The sequence below is a fragment of the Ovis canadensis genome, chromosome 24 (genome assembly GCF_042477335.2).
Source record: "Ovis canadensis isolate MfBH-ARS-UI-01 breed Bighorn chromosome 24, ARS-UI_OviCan_v2, whole genome shotgun sequence".
Taxonomy (NCBI): domain Eukaryota; kingdom Metazoa; phylum Chordata; class Mammalia; order Artiodactyla; family Bovidae; genus Ovis; species Ovis canadensis.
The window spans coordinates 41,633,737-41,656,253 of NC_091268.1; the positions used below are offsets into that span (position 1 = coordinate 41,633,737).

At 52.4% G+C, this 22,517-nt stretch overlaps 1 protein-coding gene across 2 annotated transcripts; it reads right to left on the reverse strand.

The window, feature by feature from the left end:
- Positions 1 to 2,652: 2,652 nt before the first annotated feature.
- MVP (major vault protein) lies at positions 2,653 to 22,450 on the reverse strand. Of its 2 annotated transcripts, XM_069569747.1 has the most exons (16): positions 22,353 to 22,438; positions 15,176 to 15,289; positions 14,176 to 14,308; positions 13,773 to 13,968; positions 12,599 to 12,722; positions 12,355 to 12,486; positions 10,994 to 11,088; positions 10,513 to 10,749; positions 8,538 to 8,819; positions 7,239 to 7,483; positions 6,957 to 7,154; positions 5,629 to 6,015; positions 4,771 to 4,887; positions 4,469 to 4,595; positions 3,645 to 3,833; positions 2,653 to 2,919 (listed from the first exon to the last, which is right to left on the reverse strand). In XM_069569747.1, the coding sequence occupies exons 3-16, from the start codon at positions 14,298 to 14,300 to the stop codon at positions 2,701 to 2,703; spliced, it is 2,673 nt and encodes an 890-aa protein (XP_069425848.1). In that variant the 5' UTR covers positions 14,301 to 14,308; positions 15,176 to 15,289; positions 22,353 to 22,438; the 3' UTR covers positions 2,653 to 2,700. The 2 variants fall into 2 exon arrangements, with proteins under 2 accessions (XP_069425848.1, XP_069425847.1); XM_069569746.1 differs by lacking the exon at positions 15,176 to 15,289 and having other exon boundaries at positions 22,353 to 22,450.
- Positions 22,451 to 22,517: the final 67 nt, after the last annotated feature.

Sequence of the window (22,517 nt, forward strand, 5' to 3'; positions counted from 1 at the left end):
ATCACGGGAGCAGGGGAGAGGCGAGGAGGGAGGGTGGTTTTTTTTTTTTCATTGAAGTATAACTGATTTACAATGTTAAGTTTCTGCTGTACAGCAAAGTGATTCGGTTATACATTTATATATTCTTCTTAAAAATTCTTTTCCATTATGATTTATCATAGGATAGTGAATGCAGTTCTCTGTGCTATACAGTAGGACCTTGTTGTTTATCCATCTTCCATTTAATAGCTTACATCTGCTGATCTCAGCCTCCCATACTGTCCCTCCCCCAAACCCCTCGGTAACTACAAGGCCATTCTATGTCCATGAGTCTCTTTCTGGTTCATAGATAGGTTTGTGTCATATTTTAGATTCCACATATCCAATATTGTATGGTATTTTGTCTATCTCTGACTTCACTTAGTATGGTAATCTCTAGCTCCTTGCATGTTATTGCAAATGGCATTATTTCATTCTTTTTTTATGACTGAGTGGTGTTCCGTTGTATAATATATACCACATATTCTTTACCAATTCATCTGTCAGTGGGCATTTAGGTTGCTTCCAGGTCTTGGATATTGTGGATAATGCTGCTATAGACATAGGGGTGTGTGTATCTTTTCAAATTAAGAGTTTTGTCCAGATATATGCCCAGGAATGGGATTCCTGGATCATGTTAATTGTTTTCTTAGTTTGCTGAGGAACTTCCACACTGTTTTCCATACTGTCTGCACCAACTTATATTCCCACCAGCAATGTAGGAGGGTTCCCTTTTCTGAAGGAAGTTTTGAGTGAGAATGAGTGAATTACAGAATGGACAACAAAAATCTAGGCTGGGCAAGATTGAAATGAAAAGGCTGTGGGGTTCCCCATTGAGAAAGTGGTTGAGATCAAGGTTGCTGAACCCTGGAGTAGAGGAATGGTTGGTGGAAGCTGAGGAGTTGATTTCAGAGGTGGTGTGGTTATTAGTAACGACAATGTCAAGGGGTGGCCACGGGTGCCATGGCCAAGACAGGAAGGAACTTACCCTTCTTGGGTAACTTTCTCTGCTGTTACTTCTCCCCAGAGGCCCTTGGCTATAAACAGTGTTAACACAGCACGTACCAGGTACTGGATGAAGAGCTTTGAGTTAGTTGCCTCTCCTCAGGGAAGATGTGGAGAAGGCAACAGCAACCCACTCCAGTACTCTTGCCTGGAAAATCCCATGGACGGAGCAGCCTGGTAGGCTGCAGTCCATGGGGTCGAGAAGAGTCGGATATGAATTAGCGACTTCACTTTCACTTTTATGCATTGGAGAAGGAAATGGCAACCCACTCCAGTGTTCTTGCCTGGAGAATCCCAGGGACGGCAGAGCCTGGTGGGCTGCCATCTATGGGGTCGCAGAGTTGGACACGACTGAAGCAACTTAGCAGCAGCAGCAGGGAAGATGTAGGGAGTTTGTAGGAAGGAGGGGTGGATGAGCTGACTCGCTTGCCTGTTCTACCAAGACCGAGACAGCACCACCAAATGCTATAGGCTAAACAGACAGCCCCAGCCCCAACCAGCTCAGACCAATACAACTCAAGGCAGGAGACAACAGCTCATGGGACAGGGCCCAGTGAGGGGAAAGGAATAAGACCCTAAAAAAAAAAAAAAAAAAAAAAGGCATCATAAAGAATCTCCTTGCAATGCAGGGACTCCAGTTTGATCCCTGGTTTGGGAAGATGCCCTGGAGAAGGGAATGGTTACCCACTCCAGTATTCTTGCCTGGAGAATTCCATGGATGGAGGAACCTGGTGTGCTACAGTCCATGGGGTCGCAAAGAGTCAGACATGACTGAGTGACTAACTGCTCAGTAGGGGAAATGCTGGCTCATTCCACAAATGAAGAAAAGATCAGGGAAGTTGGGTTCTCTTGTTGCACAGCTAGACACCCAAGCTTCTCTACCTAGGCATCTTTTTGCTTCCTCAGCAGAGACCAGGCAGGCCTGGCACCTACAGACCTACCTGTGCAGGAGGGCTGGTATACCTCGCAGCCTCTACCTGTGTGCCCAGATTGATTGTACCTGGATCCTTCCCCCAAATAAGAGCTCATAAACGGTCGTTGGGGAGGGTGAGAAGGGGACACCCCCTCCTTGATGCTCCAAAGAACCCAAATCAGAAGCCCAGGGAGGTGGCTCCAGTTTCTAAGGCCCACTGCACCATCTTCCTCTCAGATCTGACACCCCCATCTGAGAAGGGATGGGTGCACAGTGCCATGCGCAGGTGCATAGTTTGACCAGCAGGTGGCGCCAGATAAAGCCTCCCAAGTGCAGGAGGTGGGGAAGCTAGGATGGATACACCCACAGACGGAGGGTTAATATTCCAGAACGCCCTGGCCAAACTGGGCTCCTGGAGGAAATGGTAGTTAGAAGAGATGGCGCAGAAGCCACCCCAAGAGGTACAGCCTTCATCCTCTCACCTGTGCATCATCTTCCCCCACGGGCATCTAGGTGAGCTGACTGCTGTAGGGACAGTCTGGCTGCTGAGAGGGACTTTAGGCCCATCGGCCTGATTTTGGGTTAGTCTCCCTGTCTTAAATTTCCTCTCCATTTCCAGATGAGGGTGGCCTGTAGTAACCATCGATTTCAGAGGCTCTCTTCCCCACCACCATTAATCTCCCTTGTGATAACAGACTGAAGGTAACAGAAGAGGGTTTTAAATGCCCAGAAGTGTCCATTTTATTTGTCAGCGCAGTACAAAGCTAAGGTACAACCTGGCTGTTTCCAAGAGTTAGGGGAGCAGCAGTGGAGATGGGAAGCAAGCCCTCTTGGACGCTGGGGCCCCCGGTGGGCTTCTTGGCTGGGGGCTGGGCCTCAGTCCCGAGCCCCAGCAAACCCAAGGCTGTGTTGAAAAGGTTGATGGGCGTGGAACCATCGGTGATGAGGGTGGATTTTAGGCCCAGGCTCTGCAGCAGCTTTACCTGGAAGGAGCAAGAGGCGGGTGAAAACACAGTCAAACCCTAGTCCCTTCTCTCACCTCCTCGGCTGCCTCTCTGGGAGGGGGCTACCTTGTTCTCGGCCCTCACATTGCAGCTGCTGCCCAAGCCGTCCTCGGAGGACTATTCAGTGACAAGTGAGGGCCATTAAGGGGAGTCTGAAGGTTTCATCCTCTCCCAGGCCTCAGGAACCTTGAAGCTCTGGCCACTGCCTCCGGGAGCTCAGCACTCCCCGCCCTTCACCTGCCAGGTGGCAGCCATCTAGACCTTTCTGTTCCGTAAATGCACCTTGGAGCCTCTGCTGGGAAGCCCCCATCGACTGTGCAGAACTTGAGTATCCCCTCTTCAGAGGGGCGCCCCCTTACCCAGCTAACCTGCAGCCTCTCCTCCTCCTTCTCCGTATCACCCTGTTTGACTTCTTTTGAAGCAACTTGTCATGGATTGACATCTCATCAGTTTACAGCGCTCCCAGGAGCTCACTGAATCCAGTTCAGTGCTTAATATGACCCCATGCTCGAATGACATGGATCAGAACACAGGATACATAGAGAGTCCAAGCCACCACCTCCTCTGTCTGTCCCCGACATCTCTCTAGAAGTACTTGCATTCCTGGCTCTGTCTTCCTGGTTCCAAACATGGTGCCAAGACACACCTGCACACGCACAGACATCCACACACGCCCACACCTGTACCCCCTCCCCCACTCTCACCTGCATCTCCGGCCCCGCCACAGCCAGGTCCCTGATGGTGCTGGGCCCCAGGGCCTCTGTCATCTGCTTGAACTTCTTCACCTCCACCTCAGCCAGCTGCTGGGCCTTGCTCACTTCCAGCTCCAGCTGGGCCCGGGCGTAGACCAGCTCCAGCTCTCGCACTTTCTTTACTCGCTCAAGTTCGGCTTCCTGGAAAGGGAAAACCCAGCACTCTTTTGATCGGGTGGCCCCTGGATGTATCTAGCAAGTCACCTAGCCAGATAGCCTGAGGGACCTCGGATGGAAAGGATGGAACAGGGGTAATCAGTTAAGGGTGAACCCTGGCTATGCCACTTTTTAACTAGTGACCCCTTTGTGTATGTTCAGTCGCAAAATGGTGTCTGTGTGTGATGCCATGGACTGCAGCATGCTAGGCTTCCCTGTCCTTCACTATCTCCCGGAGCTTGCTCCAATTCATGTCCACTTAGCCTCTGCTGCCCTCTTCTTTTGACCCCTGGGAACTCCTTAATCCAAGACTCAGTTCCCTCTGTAAAATGGAGAGAATTCCTAACCACAATGGAATTTCAAGATCTTGCCTGTAAAAACACAACATACCTAGCAGAAAGCAGGCCAGTATGGGAACATGCATCTGTAAGATGGGCAATTCTTATCCTTACCTTCAAAGCAGGTATTAGGTGAATGGAAACAGGAAAAGGACTTCACAAACCACCAAACACTTGGATGGGGCTTTCTGTTAGGGCACTTGGTGTCCCACATGGCTGCAGAGACCGGGCCTCTTCCAGACCCCAAGGCCACACCCTTTCACAGGCATCTCCCCCACGCACCGTCTCAATGGCCAAGGCCTCTGCCTTGAGCTTGGCCTGGAGCACAGCGCCTTCTCCCTCGATGCGCGCTGCCTCAGCTCGGGACTCGGCCTCCGCCTTGGCAGTCCCGGTGCTCTCCACCGCGGTGCTGAGGGCAGTGCAGAGAAGTCAGGGAGGCCCCGGAGGAAGCCCAGCCACACCCTCCTCTACCCTTGACTTGTGCTATCGCAGCATGAATGAACACACACGCACACATACACTCCCCCCCATCAGCTGCTCTTCCAAGACCCTCTGCCATCTTTTCTGCCAGTTCTCCACCCCACCTCAGAGCCTCCAGCTCCAAGAGTTCTCTGCGAGCTTTCTCAGCTTCCGATTGGTCTAAGATCTTCTGTCTCTCAAGCCGGCCGCGGGCTTCTTGTTCTAGTCTCTGAGCCTCGTGCCTGGGTGGGAGAGGGGACAGGTAAGACGCCGGGAGTGGGGCCTCCCAGGGCCGGGAGCACTGGCCTAGGAGAGGCCCTCAACATGCAAATGAAAAAGCAGCATGGATGTTACGTGAACCAGGGGCGGTTCTAGCAATGGCACATAGCCACGACCCTGCTTTCGCATGACGTACTTTCCAGGGGAGGGGGGGAAACAAGTGAACCAAGATGATTTCAGATAGTGACAAGCTCTTTGAAAAATGGGTGCTACAATAACATGACTGGGCAAAGAGGGCGCTGCTTCAGCTGGGGTAGGTGAGCTCTGAGGCCAGAGGAGGAGCCTGCCCTCAAATGCAGAACAACTCTGGGCAGAGGAAGCATTGCTGCCAGCGCAGAAGGCCTTAAGTGCACAGCCGAGTTCCCACCTTGAGGAGCAGAAAGGAGCTATGGGCCTGGAGCACATGAGCCCTGGGAGAAGGCAGAAGGTGAGGATGGGGGAAGCAGGGCTGGACCCCCGAGTGCCTGGAAGGCTGCGGAAACGAATCTGGGTTCCAGCACCAGCAAGGTGAGAAGGCACAGAAGCAGAGATAGCGTCTATTCCACTTTCAGTGGCCCAGGCTATCTGCTGGTAAGGGGGACAGCAGGCTGACCACCAGGGGCGCCATGTCACTGGGGTCCTGGCAGTGGGCAAGAGGCAGGGACTTGTGAGGAGTGGGGCCCACTGTGGGCATCATGGTCAGCCAGGCCCTAGGCCTCACTCACTTGGCAGCTGCCTCCTGGGAGTTGGTGGTGATCTCGATGGCCAGCTGGACACTGCGCTGCAGGGCATCCCGGGTCCTCTGGTCCACAGGCTCCACCGACTGCACATCCACACTGCTGACCACCAGCCCGTTCTGGGGAAAGACGGCCCGGTCCCGAGGCTGGGGCAGAGCCATGCTGTCAGGCCCCTTGGTTTCCTGGGTCTCAAAGCCAAAGACAGCAGTGCGAATGATGCGGGCCGAGTTCTTATGGAAGTCGTCAAAGGTGACGGAGGCCACGGCCCCCCGCACCCGAGATGCGATAGCCTTGCAGGCGTCACCCACGAAGTCAGGCACTGAGAAAAGCTTGGCCGTCTCTTGGGGGTCCTTCCGGTCCCTCAGCTCGAAGTGCCTGTGAGCAAAGACAACTCTCTCGTCTTCAAAAAAGGACATTGACACCCACCTTCTGTGGTTTAGGCAGGGTCTCACGACAGAGAATGCTAATTAGCATCTGCTGTGTATCAGGTAAAGTCCTAAGAAACTTACACGTTCCCATTTCATTTGCTCAACCACCCTATTCGGTGGGAATTTTTATTTTTTAGACAAGGAAACTGAGGTCCAGAGAGGTTAAGTGACAGACTCTAAGTCATACAGCAGGTCCTCCCAAGCCAGAAAGTTGAACCCAGGTGGTATGGCTCTCAGGACCAGGCACCCTCAGTTTGTCGTATTGCAGTGCCCCCAAAGATGCCAGTGTCCAACTAGCTGCCCTTGTCATGTCCCAGGCACTCAGCCAAGAGGTGAGGGTGTGCATGGGAGTTGTCAAGCACTGCTTCTGGGTCTGACTTTTCTCTCCCCTAACTCTCATCACTGCCATTTGAGCTTTAACTACAGATGGGTCACTGTTCTAGTTCTCATAGCATCCTGTCCACAGCCCCATGAGATTGATGGTTATGCTGTTATTTTACAGACTGGGAACCTGTGGAAAGCACCCAGTGCTTGCCCAGCCCATGGCTAGCAAGTGGTATACCTATTGGCCTCAGAGCACTTGCTCTTGACCACCTGATTGTCCCAGCACACACAGAGACATACACACAGTCTTTTTAAAACCCTGTTTGGCTGAATTCCCACTGGGAGTTTAGCTGGTGAGTGTCTTCCACCCACGTCCCTCCAAATCATGCTCCAGGCGAGCCCACATCTTCCCTGTCATTCCCCTCTGGCATCAGACTGCATTTGCATGAACCCCTGGGTTTGCCCCTTGACCACAGCATAGAGCCGGGTGCTCCACCCTGACTGTGGGCTCAGCACTTGAGAAGGCATCTCTCTTCCTCAGGGTGCCCCTCGGGGGCCCCTTACCAGTTGTAGGCAAGCTGCAGCTGGAGCCTGGCATGGTCCGCTGTCTCGATGGTGATGACGTCGGTGAAGAAGTCAGGCCCCAGAAGCAGGCAGAGCGTGCGGCGGGCGTGGGGACGCTTGGGCCGCCCAGCAGAGAGGGACAACACTGTAAACTGCTCTTCGGGACCCAGCAACACCAGCTCTGGCCCAAAGACCACACTGCAGAGAGAGCGGGGTCAGAAGCCTGGAGAAACCCTCCCGCCACAGCCCCCTGATGGCACAGCCACCCAGGTGACTGCTCACCGGGCTTTCTTCTCTCGGTAGTCATACACCTGCACCGCAGCATTGTGTGGCACGCGGTAGCTGACCACACGGGTCTTATTCCGGGGAGTGGAGAGCTTAGGGGTCTTGGATGTCTCCTTCTCACCCCTGTCAGCCAGAGGGTCCTGCCCCTTGTTCAGCAGCTCCTCCACCCCTGGAGGCAGCTCCTTCTCCCACAGGACTTCGTCCTGGGTCAGCATGTAGGTGCTCCCAATCACAGCTCGCACCTGGAAGATGAGGAGGGATGTCACCAGCAAAGGGAAGATGGAAAGAGACCCACACGGCAGCCCTAAAGCGTAAGTGATCCAGGAGGCAGGGCAGCATCCTGGTTAAACGTGGCCTCTGGAAGGAGGCTGAATTCAAGTTCGTGCTCTGCGAGCTTGGTCATCTTGGGCAGCTATCTGCCCCGACTCCCCTTGCCACCCCATGTCTCTCAGCTCCTTATCTGCAAAATGGAGGGTAGGGTTGAGGAATGAATGATATCTTACAGGTCTAGTGCCAAGAATTTGGTATATGGTATGTTCTGATATTGTTCTCGAATTTTCCTTCATAGGGCAGCTTGGAGGGCACCCCAGGGACAGATGCAACCTCAGGAAATAGTTCAGACACACTAACATTTCCTGGGATTCTGAACTCTACTTGTAGGTTGGAGTTCTAAAAGAGGCTGGAGATGTGGTCCTCGGTCAAACCAAGATCAAGGTTTAGGTGACAGGCAAAGAGGAGGGATTCCACCAGGAAAAGGGTATGTGAGGCAGGTGGGGTCTTACTGGTCCTCTGCATCCCAGTCAGACCTTCATGCCTGAGGCCAGGTCTAGATGCCTCGGGGGTTGAGTCCCCATCCTCAAATCTGGTTCATCTTCTTGCTCAGGAATGCTAATATTTAAAGTTAACCAAGACAGGGACTTCCCTGGCGACTCAGTGGTAACGAATCCACCTGCCATGCAGGAGATGTGGGTTCGATCCCTGGGTCAGGACGATCCCCTGCTCCAGTCTTCTTGCCTGGGAAATCCCATGGCCAGAGGAGCCATGGTGGGCGACAGTCCACGGAGTCGCAAGAGTCGGACATGACTGAACGACTCAGCCATTTAAGGCAAAGGGAAGGCAAGAACTGCAGAAAACACGCTGGTATTTTGCAGCCAGCTGGCTCAGATGCTGCCAGCAATGCCGTGGAGCTCTTCTGTCACCTCCACTGCACACCTCCCCATCCGCATCATCCACTCGCCCAGACCAGCCGCCACCACACCCACCCGGCAGTGACAGCGCCCACCCCTCCACAGTTACCCTTCCAGTCTTGACATCCTGCACATAGATGCCCTCGTTCTCATCCAGTGGGATGGCCTGACGCTCTTCCACCACCTCCACCTTGGCGGGCGGCACATACTCCAGGGGTCCACGGATGAGCCAGCGGTCCCCAGCCTGGTGGGAGACCTTCTCCTTGCCCTCCCCCTCCTCCAGGGGCTGCAGGGCCCTCAGCAGCAGCCCCTGCTGCTCCGACAGCACGTATACATTCTGGATGCCTCGTTCCAGCTTCTCCCCGGGCTGGAGGAAGAAAGACTGCTCTCCCTGGTAGGGAGAAGTGGAGTCAGGAGCCGTCACCTCCCAGGACTGTGGAGCCCTCTGATGGTTCCTCCCTCAGCCCTGGGTGATCATGGGCTTCTGCTGAGGACAGAAGCCCCAGCAGCCCCCTGCCCAAGTTCCTACCCACCTCCCCTTCATACAGAAAATCATTTATTTAGACTGAGACTCTTCACAAATGCCTGTAGATGTGGTCAAACCTGCCCTGGAAAGATTCTGTGAAGTGTCAAGGTCTGGGTTCTCACAAGCTCAATAGTTAAGAATTAACCTATTATTGCCTTATTTCTCTCACACTTTATTCCCTTAGGGTGGTATAGTACAGAGTTTCCGATCTCTGACCTTTGGACCAAATCTGGCCTGCTATTTTTTAATACAATATAAATATATATTTGAGATAAAACCCACATATTATAAAACATGTGCCCATGTGCTAAGTCTCTTCAGTCATGGCTGACTCTGCAACTGTATGGACTGTAGCCTGCCAGGCTCCTCTGTCCATGGAATTCTCTAGGCAAGAATATTGGAGTGGGTTGCCATGCCCTTCTCCACGGGATCTTCCCAGCCCAGGGACTGAACCCATTTCTCCTACATCTCCTGCACTGACAGGTGGATTCTTTACCACTAGTGCCACCTGGGAAGCCCATATTATAAAATACAGATATTTAAAGTATACAATTCAGTTGCGTTGGTATATCCAGAGTTGCCCAACAACACGACTCCCTGATCCCGGAACATTATCATCCTGAAAAGAAACCCTGGATCCAGTAGTAGTTACTGCCTATCCCCACCCCAACCACTATACGTGGGTCTACCTACTCGGGACATTTCATATAAATGGAAATCATACAATAAGTGGTCTTTTTATGCCTGGCTTCTGTTGCCTAGTATAATGCTTTCAAGTTTATCCATGTTGTAGGACATATTAGAACCTCAGTTTTGATTTTTACCTTTTTGAATTCTCTCAAGAACACGAATGTCCGCCACCCCAGAAAGATTATCTTATCCTTTTGATTGACATGCCACTGAATGGATATACCATATTTTTCAGTTATGCATCAACTGATGGACATTTGAATTGTTTCTATTCTTTCTGCCTGTTTTTGCAAATAAAATGTTACAGGAACACAGCAGCACTGGTTCACTTACAAGATGTCTACGCCACACAATATTGTAAAGCAACTATCCTCTGATAAAAAAAAAAAAGACAATCTACACTGCTTTCATGGCACAACAGCAAAACTGAGCACAACAGAGACCATGCCCCTCACAAAGCCCCAAATATCTGTGACTGTCATAGGAGAGGCCAGCCCAGCTCTGGTAGTCCCACATAGTTCAGAGAAGGGCTGAGGCAGAGGATGGGGAGAAGGGTAAACCAAGAGATTTGTCTGACGCAGGATGACAAAGCTTCCAGAAGAGAGAGACGTGAAATATGAGAGAGAGTTTCTGGGTCTGCGTTCACCAGGGTCAGGGAGGCGCTCCCAGGAAAGACTGTGGGTAACCTGAGGTCAGGGATTGCCAGGAAGATCAGTGACACTGTATTCTCAAGAGAGAGACAAGTGTGCACAGAGGGAGCCGAAACCAGCTTGATGTTTCTAGAATGTCTACCTGGGGTGGGAGGAGGGAAGGGACAAGGGTCCAGGGCCTCAGGCCATTCCCCTCTGGGTGAGGGGCAGGCACTTACCTTGAACACAAGCTTTTGCCCCAGCTGGTTCTTGCCGTCTGGTCCGACTGGGTCGAGAATCACACAGTAGTTGTGGGGGCCCAAGGTGGTGACGGACACAACCCCCATCACCTCCTCGTAGACATCTGGCACGTGGGCCTCCGTGTCCCGCACAGTCACCAGCCACTCCTCCCCAGTGCGGCGGCTCACCCCTCTCACGTCTCGGAAGTTCTGCCGAGCTCGAAGGTGCAGGGCTGTCTGGAGAGCAAGATGTCAAGGGGTAGGGGGGTTTCAGTAAACCTAACTCCGACTAACTTCCTTGGGGGATCTGGGAACCCCACTGGTCACCAAATGCTCCAGGTCTGAGTCACTGTCTACCAACCCAGGAGGATTTCTTAAACCCTTTCCAGTGACCCAGGATACTCCTCAGGTGATCTTATTTTCTCCCACAGTTCTTTGCCCCTCCGAGAATCTCCCACCCAGGGTCCCCCAGAATACAGACCTTTTCCGTAAGGATCACAGCATCCACCACATCCAGAACCTCCTCAAACACTGCTGGGAGATACGCACCCACGGAGCGGACCAGCCATTCCTCTCCTGGGCCGGGGAGGAGAGGCAAAGGTCAAAAGTCACCCAGCCTGCTCCCCAGCTGCCCCTTCCCGCAGCCTAGATAAAGAGTACCTGCAGGGCTTCACACGCCACTTTGAGGTCATTGCTCCCAGGCTCAAGGGCCTGACAGAGTCCTTTTCCTTTTTTGAGGCCAGAGGAAAAGCAACCCCTACCTCAGAGAGATTAAAAAAAAAAAAAGGGCCTTCCAAGCATCCAAATTGTTGCTATGGGAGTACCCTGTAGGCCTTCTCTAAGCTCCAGAGATCAGCCTTTTTTTCTTCCCCTAAAACGGGCAGAAGGGCTTCCCTGGTGGCTCAGAGAGTAAAGAATCCACCTGCAATTCAGGAGACCCAGGTTCCATCCCTGGATCAGGAAGGTCCCCAGGAGAAGGGAATGGCTACCCACTCCAGTGTTCTTGCCTAGAGTATTCCATGGACAGAGGAGCCTGGCAGGCTACAGTCCAAGGGGTTACAAAGAGTCGGGCACAACTGGGCGACAAACACAAAATGGGCAGAACTGCCACATTACAGCTTAGAGGTCGTTCAGCCTACTGGAGAAGCAAGAGTGCTAGGCACAAGTTCCAGCATGGCTCTTTCTGGCCATAAACCCAGGCCTCAGTTTCATCATCTGGAAAACGGGAGCTGTGGTGCCTCAGGGTTGCAGGAAGACCTAAGGGAATTGCGGTCTGTAAAACATTTGAACCACACCTGGCTCAGTAAGCATAGCCTTTGTTAAGACTTTGTTTAATACAACAGGTCTGTCAAACAATTGCTAGTTGCATATAGACACAGGAAGTCTCAATGGCTCAAGAGGTAAAGAATCTGCCTGCAGTGCTGGAGACCTGGGTTCAATCCCTGGGTCGGGCAGATCCCCTGGAGGAGGAAATGGCAACCCACTCCAGTATTCTTGCCTGGAACAATCCCACGGACTGAGGTGCCTGTCGGGCTACAGTCCGTGGGGTCACAAAGAGTCAGGACTGAGCACGCACAGGCACAGCAACAACATAAACACCTGCTTTGTTGGTCTAGAGACAGACCCAGCTCACGACAGAGTCGGAGGAAGGGAAAGCCATGTCAACAGGATCCGGGCCAGGTTAGTGGGGGAAGTAGCATGTGGCAGCCCCCAACAGCTGACAAGAGATACCAGGGAAGCACTTCCTCCAGGCTACAGGTGGCCAGCCCCCAACCTCCCCCACTTACCCCCGCAGTCAAGGATCAGCCCGCCCTTAGCCCTGTGAACACTTCAAGACTCCACCTGTCACCCGCTCCTTGCCATCCCTGTCTAAGCATTCCTTGCGAGCCCTCAGCCTCAGGGCCTGGTTCTGCTTGATGACCGTGGCCTGAATGATCTCGATGACTTCCACCTCCTTCTGGGGGATATATGTGCCTGGGAAGGGAAGATGGGGGAGGTGGGGTTTGAAGGTCAGAAGATATCAGGGCCCTAATGAGAAGGCCGGAAGCCTCTGACCCCAAACCCGGCTAGACAGGAAAACACTCACCAGGTCCTTCAAATAGCCACTCATCCCCTGCTACTACCTTCTGTCCGTTCTTATCCTCAAAATCCAGCAGCGCCTTAAGATGGAGGGCAGTGTTGGGTAGAACCACCTGCAGCGGGGTGATGTCCTAACAGGGGAAGCAGGGAGGAGTCATGGGTACTCAGAGCTGTGACCCCTGGAGGCCAACTGGGACCCTCAAGGTCAGAGTCCACAGCATCAATCTCTCCACATCCCCAAAGACGACTCCAAGTGGAATATACAAGATAGCGGTGGTCCCAGAGCCATCTGGCCTGAACAGCTGAGACGGGGTTGACAGAGCCAAGAGTTAAGATGGAGTTGATGCCACGGCCGAGGGCCAAGGACATGCTTTCCTCTGCAGAAATGCTCAGATCCTGTTTAGAACTAGAAATCCAGGTGGGAGATTGGGTAGAGGGCTTGCTGGGCATTGTGGGAGAAACATCAGGGAAGCTGAGTAGGTGAATATCTCATGGCCCAGTGTGCACTGGGGCGCTCAGGAACAGGAGGTGGGAAGGTCTACACCACTCTGACGGGCATATCTGAAGCATGAGGCTTTGTTTTCAAGGTTGCCTCATGGTCACCAGACCCAGTGCAGAAGAGAAGCCGCAGCACTGTTTAGTAGAGGGGACTCCTGAGGGAAGTGAAGGTCAAGAAATGTCGCAGAAATGAAGGTGTCCTCACTCTCAGACCCAGGGCCAAAGGGCAACACGGACGAGGGCCTAGCTGGTACTTCAGGTCTGCGATGCCTTCCCAGGGAGCGACCACAGGCGCCTGGGCCTCACCTGGTCCACCACTGCTGTCCCAGCCCACTGGCGCCTGAGACTCTGAGGGAATAAAATGCTTACTCTCGGCACAAGTCACTGAGTGCCAGACTGGCCAGGAGCTTCGGGCAGGCTCCGGAGCCTGGACGGTTAGGTGGCGAGATAGGCCGAGCTCTCAAAGGTCTGACATGGGCGTGTGGAGAGGAAGAGGGTATTTGGGGAAGGTGAGGGAGGGGGCATCTGGTCAATTCTGTCCCGGTGAGAACCAGCAAGTGTCCCCCACCATCCCCACCCCCTCCCACCACCCCAATTTGTTTTCCCTCCAGAAAGCAGCATTGAGCCCCAGGTCAAGGTGGCAGGACACAAGAGAGTGGGTACGGGGAAGGTGAGCCAGATACCTTCTCCAGCACCTCCCCTGGGAACAGGGGGAAGGGATCCTGGGCCAGCCGGATCTCTAGGTCCGCGTGGCGGAGCCGCACTTGTCCCGTGATGTCAAACAGCACGGTGCCCTGGGCGTCCCGGGCCACTGGGTTGGCCACCATGCAGTAGTGCCGTGGGGGGACCGTCACCATGCGCACGGGAGTGAACAGGATCCTGTTGGAGGTGAGAAGCAGCGTGAGGACTCAGACCCCTGTCCCTAGTCCCAAGGGAGGCAGCGAACGGGAGAGACAGCTTCCTGTGACCCGAGCCCATGCCAGTCTTGCTCGGGAACGGGAAGGAGGAGACGGATCATCATGCCAGCCAGACTCCCAGGCCCTCCTTGGCCCCAGGTGTCCCCACGGCTCAGTGCTGGCCACCCACCTCTCATTGTCCTGCCGGATATAAGTCTTCGGCCCGACCTCCACGCGGGACACATTGCTGTTCTGGTCTAGCACGTGGATGTAGTGGTATGGCGGGATGCGGATGATGGACTCTTCCATCGCCATGGCGACTCCTGAGCCCAGGGCAGCAGAGTGACAGAGGTGGGCAGAAGACCAAAGGTGAGTCCGGGGGCCTTGGGATGAGGCTGACGTAAAGACTGCCTGGGGTGATAGGGGAATGGGCCCTTCTTCCTTCAACTCAGGCTATTCCATCCTTTACCAACCCCCACCCACTTATTCCTTTCCTCCTACCCAGGGCAGCCCATCCAGACCTCATCTCTGGTGAGAGATGCTTGATGCAGTTAACCACAGAAGCCTACGGCTTTCTACCAACTCTTTCCCCTCATTCCCATCAACTTTACCTCCCTCAAGCTTCCTATGCGGCGCAGATTGTGGGATCTTAATTCCCCCACCAGAGATAGAACCCGGGTTCATGACAGTGAAAGCACCAAGTCCGAACCACTGGACCACCAGGGAACTCCCCTGGAGGCAGCTTCAGATCAAAACTTTCCCAGTGTACAACCCCCAGTGTGGAGGAGGCAAAGTACTGAGCTGGGAAACGTGGTCAGCCTCTGGTGTGGAGCTGTGGGGATTTCCCTCCAACAGGGGCAGGGGGCAGAGGCTCTGAGGAGCTCCCTGCATCCTCCAGGGGGCAGGCTCCTTCATTTCAGGGGATCCTGAGGGCCCCAGCTGTATGCAAACTTTAGCCCACACCCTGAGAATATTTGCATGGTAGGCAAGCCTGATGAACTGTTCAGCCACCTCTCAAGGAAGGGACCCCGGATGGAACTGATGCCTGATTAGCAACACCAAAGTATTCTAGTCCCTTCCTCCCCGCTTCGCTCTGGTCTGCTGCCACCCGTGACTCCCTGCCATCACAGGTAGGGGTGGGTGGGAAGGAGAAAGGGAGTAAAGGAATACTCCGTCCACCCCCACCCTACCTGCTTCTGAATCCTGGGTGGTTACATCCAGTGCTCAACCTGTTCAGGAATGTCACACCGCCTACCTAAACCCCAGTCCTGCCTCCAGCATGCCTTGAACTTTGGACATGTCCCCTGGAATTACACAAAAGGAATCAAATTTACTAGGGAATTCAAAGCCTTGCCCTCTGAGACTTTGGTCCAACTTAAAAAAAATTTTTTTGGCCACATTGTGCACCATGCAAGATCTTAGTTCCCCGACCAAGGATCGAACTTGCGCCCCTTGCATTGGAAGTGCCGAGTCTTAACTACTGGACCACCAGGGAAGTCCCAGTCCAATATTTTTGAAGCCACAACCAAAAAAGGAGTGGAACCCATCTACTCCACCGTTCATCTAGCTTTCAGCCTGGGTGAGAAAGAAATGGGAAGTGAGGAGGAGGAAGGGAAAGTGGCTTGACACAGGAAACAGAGGCAGGAGCCACAAAATTATGAGATGAAGGTGAGGCCCAAGGGTTTTACTTGATCCACACAATCTGCAAAATTTCTTCAGTTCAGAAGACTGTAAGTTTTTATAAATTCCCGATTCCTGCTTCTCTTGATGAATCAGGAGCCAGGCCCTACATTCCCACGTGACAAACTGGTGAGCACCAAGTAGCTGCTGAGCTCTTTAGATGGGTCACAAGCTGTCCTGCTTAACCACAACCCCCACCACTCCCTGTTGTCTTACACCTGTGCCAATGCACTCACATCGCCTGCGTGGCTCCTGTTTAAAACCTTCCAGGACTTGCCTGGTGGTCCAGTGGTAAAGAATTCACCTGCTAATTCGGGGCACATGGATTCAATCCCTGGTCAGGGAAGATCCCACATGCTGTGGAGCAACTGAGCCACAACTGAGCCGGTGCGCAGCAGCTACTGAAGCCTGTGTGCCTAGAGCCTGTGCTCCCCAACAGTGAGTAGCCCCCACTCACCACAACTAGAGGAAGCCCAGGTGCAGCAGTGAAGACCCAGCGCAGCCAAAAAAAAAAGAAATTCCAACTCAGCATCATCTGATAGAACCTTCTACAATGATAGAAATAATCAGTGCAGTCTTTGGACTGACTGCTCATGGCTACCAAACTCTTGACATGTGGCAGCATGACTGAGAAACTAATTTTTTTGAAGAAGTGGATTTATTTGGAGAGAAACACACTCCACAGACAGAATACGGGTCATCTCAGAAGGTGAGAGCGTCCTAAAGTTTTAATCAATCATATGTGGCTAGTTGATCCCCATATTAGATAAGACAGTGTAGTTCTAAGTAACGGAATCCTAGGTAGGGAGGATGAGTCGTTCAAGGCCCACACAAGTCACTGGCACCATTAGATTCTCATCCTGATGGAATACCTGGTCCTATGTATCTCCAGGGGCACGCAGTGCAGTGCTAGGGGCATGGATTCAGCCAGACTGCCACTTACAATTCTGACTTGCCACTTTCTTGCCTGGTAAAGTGAAAGTCGCTCAGTCCTGTCCTACTCTTTGTGACCCCATGGACTATACAGTCCATGGAATTCTCCAGGCTGGTGTACTAGAGTGGGGAGTCATTCCCTTCTCCAGGTTATCTTTCCAACCCAGGGATCAAACCCAGGTCTCCTGCATTGCAGGCAGATTCTTTACCAGCTGAGCCACCAGGGAAGCCCAATGTTCTAATGTCTTACTTCATTTTCAAAGGTTACAGTTTTCATCTGTTTTCTTGGTACACTTTCTATATCGGGAGGGCTATGATTCTCTGCTCCACATTCTTTTTCTTGCAACTTTGTATGGGATTTGATCTTGATACTTTTCTGTTGGCTGTTTGCCAGGTTGATTACCCTTAACTTTTCTAACATCAGAGCTCCCTCTTCTGTTGATTCCAGGTAGTGTGTGAAAAACCCAGTGTGGGCTTTCTGCTCTCCCCACTCTTACCCAGGCCTTTGCTTTCCTTCTCTACTGCCCATCCTGCTCAGCTGCACTTCCATTCCCTGGGACAGGGCCCCACAAAAGCATCCCCCCTCCCCCGGCTAGGACTGCCTGGATCTTGGTTCTAAGCCTTACTATGGATGGTGATCTTATACAAGTCCTTTGCCCTCCCTATTCCCATGTCCTGGACTTTGAACTCGGGATGGATAGGGCATCAGCCCAAGTCTATGAGAATGGAGTTTATTATCAAGCACTTGGAATACAGCCTGGCTCTGAGAAACACTGTCTGGCTTGCAGCTGAGGCCCAGCCTCCCTATCCAGTTGGAGGATGTGACCTAGCACCATAGGCCCCTTATCCCACCCAGCATGTCTTCAAACTTGTTTACTGATCAGGACGGTGACAGGTTTTTGTGGGCCACACCCCGGCTGTGGGCCTAGAATAGCCAAGGGGCATCTGACAGCCTAGTGAAGCCTCTTCCTGGTTCTCTGCACAGTGGAAGCCTGGTCAGAAGGCCAGATGGGGGAGAGGGAGGGCTAGGGCTACAAGCGGAGGGGAGCGCAGGGCTCTGGGAGGCCCCACAAGACTTGAATTCTAGAAGGCCACACAAGGCTGGGAAGCAGGCTCCGGGAACAGCCTCCCTAGGCTCCTTTGGACGATCCCTCACCCCCTGCAGCTGAGGCCTCTCCACCATCTGTTACCCCAGTTGGGCCCAGTTAGGGGGGCCGAGAGCCTCGCCCAGCTCAGTGACTCAGCTGAGAATCATCCTTGAAGCTAATCAGGCTGGGTTCCTGTCTTGTTTCGAGGCCAAGCCCTTGTCAACTACTCTTGTTTCAGTACCGGGACCTCCCTGGTACTGTCTCACCTCCTTGGTCAACTACCTCCTCAGCCCCAAAGCTGTGCCTTCCACCTAAGTTCACCCAAGAACAGGCTTTGAGGACTTCCCTGGCAGTCCAGTGCTTAAGCCTCTGTGCTCCCAATGCAGGGGGCATGGGTTGATCCCTGGTTGGGGAACTAAGATCCTGCATGCTGGAAAGGGCCACCAATGCAGAAACTAAAACACTCCACCCCCTACAAAACAGGCTTTGCCTTTTCCATCTTGCCATCCCCGGAAGTCGATGTGAGCCTCAGAGGGTCTCTCAGGAATCCAGAGAAACCACCTAAGTCAGCATGTTTGTGTATCAAAGACAGGCTTTTGTGGTTTGCCAGATGACGTGTACAGTCAGAGCATTTTACTTTCAATATACCAGGGCCCTCAGAAGACAATTTTATGTTGAACTTTAGAAAGTCCTGCCCAGCCCCGAGTTTGGTCCCAACTTCCTAAATTCACCGAGACTTCCTTTCAGTGTCTGCTTCCGAAATCTGTGCCCTAGGCTGCTCTCTGGGTACATGTCCAGACTGGCCTGATCACACTGACCCTCATGTCTCATGAGGCTCCCGCCAGAACCAATCACTTTCACCTAAAGTCTCAGAGACAAGTCTCCCCAAGCTGCATCCCATAGGCAAAGGGGGGAGGGGCAAGTGTTGCCCTAGCATAACACGGAACAGCCTCTGAGAAGCTGGCTTTATCCTCCAGTTAAGAGGTAATTTCTTGACCCCTTTTGGCTCGAGTAAACATGCTAAAGCAAAATTTAATAAATGAGTCATTACAGGTCCGATTTTCGGGGTCAATTGTGAATAGCTGTGAATCTTAAATAGCAGATGCCTGGTCGACTAGCCACATGAGGTACGGGGCTGCAGCGAACAGGAGCAACAGCATCACCTGGAAGCTTGTTAATAACGCGGCATCTTGGTTTCTCCTGACCTGTCAGTTGCTGAATCAGTCAGCTCTTGAATTAGATCCACAAAGATTTGGGCAGAAAGTATGAGCAGCTCTGCTCTATAACAGCCTCTCAACCCTGCCTGAGTGTACATTAGAATCACCTGGGTATTTCTTAAAACCACCCATCTCTGGAGATCGATTTAACTGGTCAGGGGTGGGGTCCAAGCATTGCTATATATAAAAGCTCTTCCATTGACTCTAATATACAGAATGGACTGAGGTCTGTCTCTGCCAATAGGATCTTGGGCCACTTGCTAGCCTCTGAGCCTTACTGTCCTAGACTGAAGTGGGAATAAAACTGACTGCTTCCTGGGGTTAAAGGGGTTAATGACTGGATTATGTCTAATGGACGAAGCGTGGCTAGGAGGAGGAAGGTGAATCCAGATGGCAAACTGTTCCTCAAATACAGAAAGTTTCATGTATTTTCCCAGCCCCTCACCCCCAGGTCCAAGTAGCCCCCCAGCCAACGCTCCAAGTTCCAAGCCTGAGGTTGGAGGAAAGGGTGGAGACAGCCTTGGTACCCACCGCCCCCACCTCTATCAGGTTTTGTTTGGAATGGATTTGTTGTTTAGTTGCTATGTCGTGCCCAACTCTTTTTGCGACCTAATGGACTGTACCCTGTGAGACTCCTCTGTCCATGAGATTTTCCTGGCAAGAATATGGAGCAGGTGGCCATTTCCTTCTCCAAGGGATCTTCCAGACCCAGGTATCAAACCTGCGTCTCCTGCTTTGAAGGTAGATTCTTCACCACTGAGCCACCACGGAAGCCCTCTATCAAGCTTAGGTTTAGGAAAAAACACAGAGAACTCAAGCACAAACAGAACTCATCTTTGCAGCTTCCCTTCACTGACTTTAAACATTCTAGTCTTTGTTTAGATAATTCAAGAATCGCATTACTCAGGGACTGAAGAGAGGCTGTTTTTACCAAACAGCTTCCCTATTTAGGGAGATTATTTCCTGTTTTAGGGGACTAGAGTGGAAATTCTTGAGGATTTGTCTCACGTAAGCCACTTCTTTAGTAGCAGCAAAGTGTTTAGGAAATTTTTCTTCTGAGGAAAGTCTTCTCTGAGCTCCAGCCCCGCTGGGCCACTTTTGGGGAGCAGCAGCTTGTTCCGGGGTCAGAACAGCTCTGCCAGCTCAGGCTGATGCTGATCCTGTTTCTATCCTGCCTCCCAGATGCGGGCTTCCCTGGTGGCTCAGGGGTAAGGAATCCGCCTGTAATGCTGGAGACCCGGGTTCCATCCCTGGGTCGGGATGATCCCCTGGAGAAGGAAATGGCAACCCACTCCAGTATTCCTGCCTGGGAAATCCCGTGAACAGAGGAGCCTGGTGGGCTCCACTGAACTGCAGAGAGTCAGATACGACTCAGTGACTAAAAGAACAACTCCCAGATGTCACCAATTAATGCCAATCATTGACAGCAAAGATCAGCTAGATTGGAAGTGAGCCAAGAACCAGGCTTCAGAACCCCTGATCCAGATCAACGTTTGCTAAAATTGCCCAATCATAGGACTCAGCTGGTCATCTTGATTCCCAGGCCTCACCCCATACCCACGGACTACAGTTTCTAGGAAATCCCACGGACAGAGAAGCCTGGCTACAATCCAAGAGGTCACAAAGAGTCGGACACGAGTGAAGGACCAACACTTTCACAAGGTTTCCAGGAGCGAGGTTCTGGAATTTCTATCTGTGGGAAGTGCCTCTCACCTCCCCCTGTAACAGCTCCTACTCATTAATAACTTAATTTGGGCCTGGTATTGTGCTAAATGCTTTTAATTAACTCATTTAATCCTCCTAAGAACCTAGAAGTTAAAGAATTTGCTCAGAATCACACAGTGATCAAGAGATGGTGGCTCAGACGGTAAAGCATCTGTTCGCAGTGCAGGAGACCTGGGTTCGATCCCTGGGTTAGCAAGATTTCCCTGGAGAAGGAAATGGCAACCCACTCCAGTGCTCTTGCCTGGAAAATTCCATGGGCGGAGGAGCCTGGTAGGCTACAGTCCACAGACTCACAAAGAGTTGGACATGACTAAGCAACTTCCCCCCACCTAAAAAAAAAAAAAAAAAAAAAAAAACCACCCTAGAATTTAAAGAATTTGCTCAGAATTGCACAGGGATCAAGGGATGGAGCCAGAATTCCACCCGAGGTACTATGTCTGCTGCTGCTGCTAAGTCGCTTCAGCCGTGTCCGACTCTGTGCGACCCCACAGACAGCAGCCCACCAGGCTCCGCCGTCCCTGGGATTCTCCAGACAAGAACACTGGAGTGGGTTGCCATTTCCTTCTCCAATGCAGGAAAGTGAAAAGTGAAAGTGAAGTTGCTCAGTCATGTCCAACTCTCAGAGACCCCATGGACTGCAGCCCACTATGTCTGCAGAACCGCCCAACCAGGAAGTAGTGTGGCTTCTCATGCAAAAATGTCAGTAAGATTCTAGAGCCAGGACTTCGGGACCTGGGTGGGGCTGGGTACTCTTCAGGAGATAGTGCCAGCGCAGTTCAAAGGTATTCTCTGCAACCTGGGAAGGCAGCGCCCAACAAGGAGCCATTCAAGGTGGCTGCGCTACGTGCTCATGGCTTTAAAGAACTGCCCTGTCCAGAAAGCCTCGCCCCCAGGGCAGGTCGGGTGTCCTGTGTGCCAAGCGTGGCAACATGCAGAAGCTTCTGGGAGTCAGTTGGCACCCTACTGCCTGCCAGCCCTCCTCCCCATAAAATCTAGGGGCCTACGCGGATATGGAGCAAAGAGGGCACAACCTGCTTCTACTACCCGCCGCCGCCCAACCCTCTGTGCTTCTAAGATCCCCAGAATTACAGGCCAGTGGGTCCAAAATAGAGCTTCCTTACACTTTGGTCACCCTGTCCCCCGCCCCGTCAAAAACAAAAACCAAACAGAGCCTTGCTCAGCAAACTCCGTGTCTTCCGGAAATCAAGCCTTCCTTAAGATTACTCTGCCAATGATTTCTCAAATGATCTGCAAGGCCCACAGCTGACACAGCCCTGAGCAGGGCAGAGGGGAACACACTGATGTCTGCAGAGCTGAGGAATCTCAACGGAGGAAAAAAAAAAAAAATTACATTCTAAGAGCTTAAGGGGACAGGCAAGATAAATCTAGCAGGGACCAATCTAACTGGAGGAGGGATTCTAAATGGATCCCTTAGGTTTCCTCTGCCCCTACTGCTGATGGGGGAGCTGGAGGTCTGAAAGGCCTGAGATTTCGGGTCTGGGGGTGTTGGCAAGGTGACAAGTTGATCTACCTTTACTTCAGAAGCCAGAAAAAAAAAAGAAAGCAAACCCTCCCGAGGCTAAGCCGCCATCCATCTTCTCATAGTTCTGGTTCAGGGACCACTTGCCCCAGCTGAAGCCTCAAGAAGGCACAACAGAGCTGAAGAGGGACTTGAGAGCCACAAGGTCCCACTCACTGGTTTGGGGCCTTTATGAAGTACTTACATCCAGAAGTGTGGCTTGGCTGCAACAGACTCCTCAGTTCGGGGAAACTCCAGCACCCAGCCCTGGGGATCACTTCCCGACAGAGCAGGCTCAGGGGTGGGGCTTGGGATTTAAAGGGCCCTCGCAGCTGGTTCTCATTTCTTTTTTTTCTCCACTTCTAGGCGG

What these genes read in the sequence shown, in the direction of transcription:
- MVP (XM_069569746.1), bottom strand. Translation starts at nt 14,300, where the DNA reads ATGGCGATGGAAGAGTCCATCATCCGCATCCCGCCATACCACTACATC. An exon ending in TTGGAGCTGGAGGCTCTGAG is followed by an intron (nt 4,596 to 4,770) that starts GTGGGGTGGAGA and finishes CACTGCCCTCAG; the next exon opens with CACCGCGGTGGAGAGCACCG. An exon ending in TGGCGGGGCCGGAGATGCAG is followed by an intron (nt 2,920 to 3,644) that starts GTGAGAGTGGGG and finishes TGCTCCTTCCAG; the next exon opens with GTAAAGCTGCTGCAGAGCCT.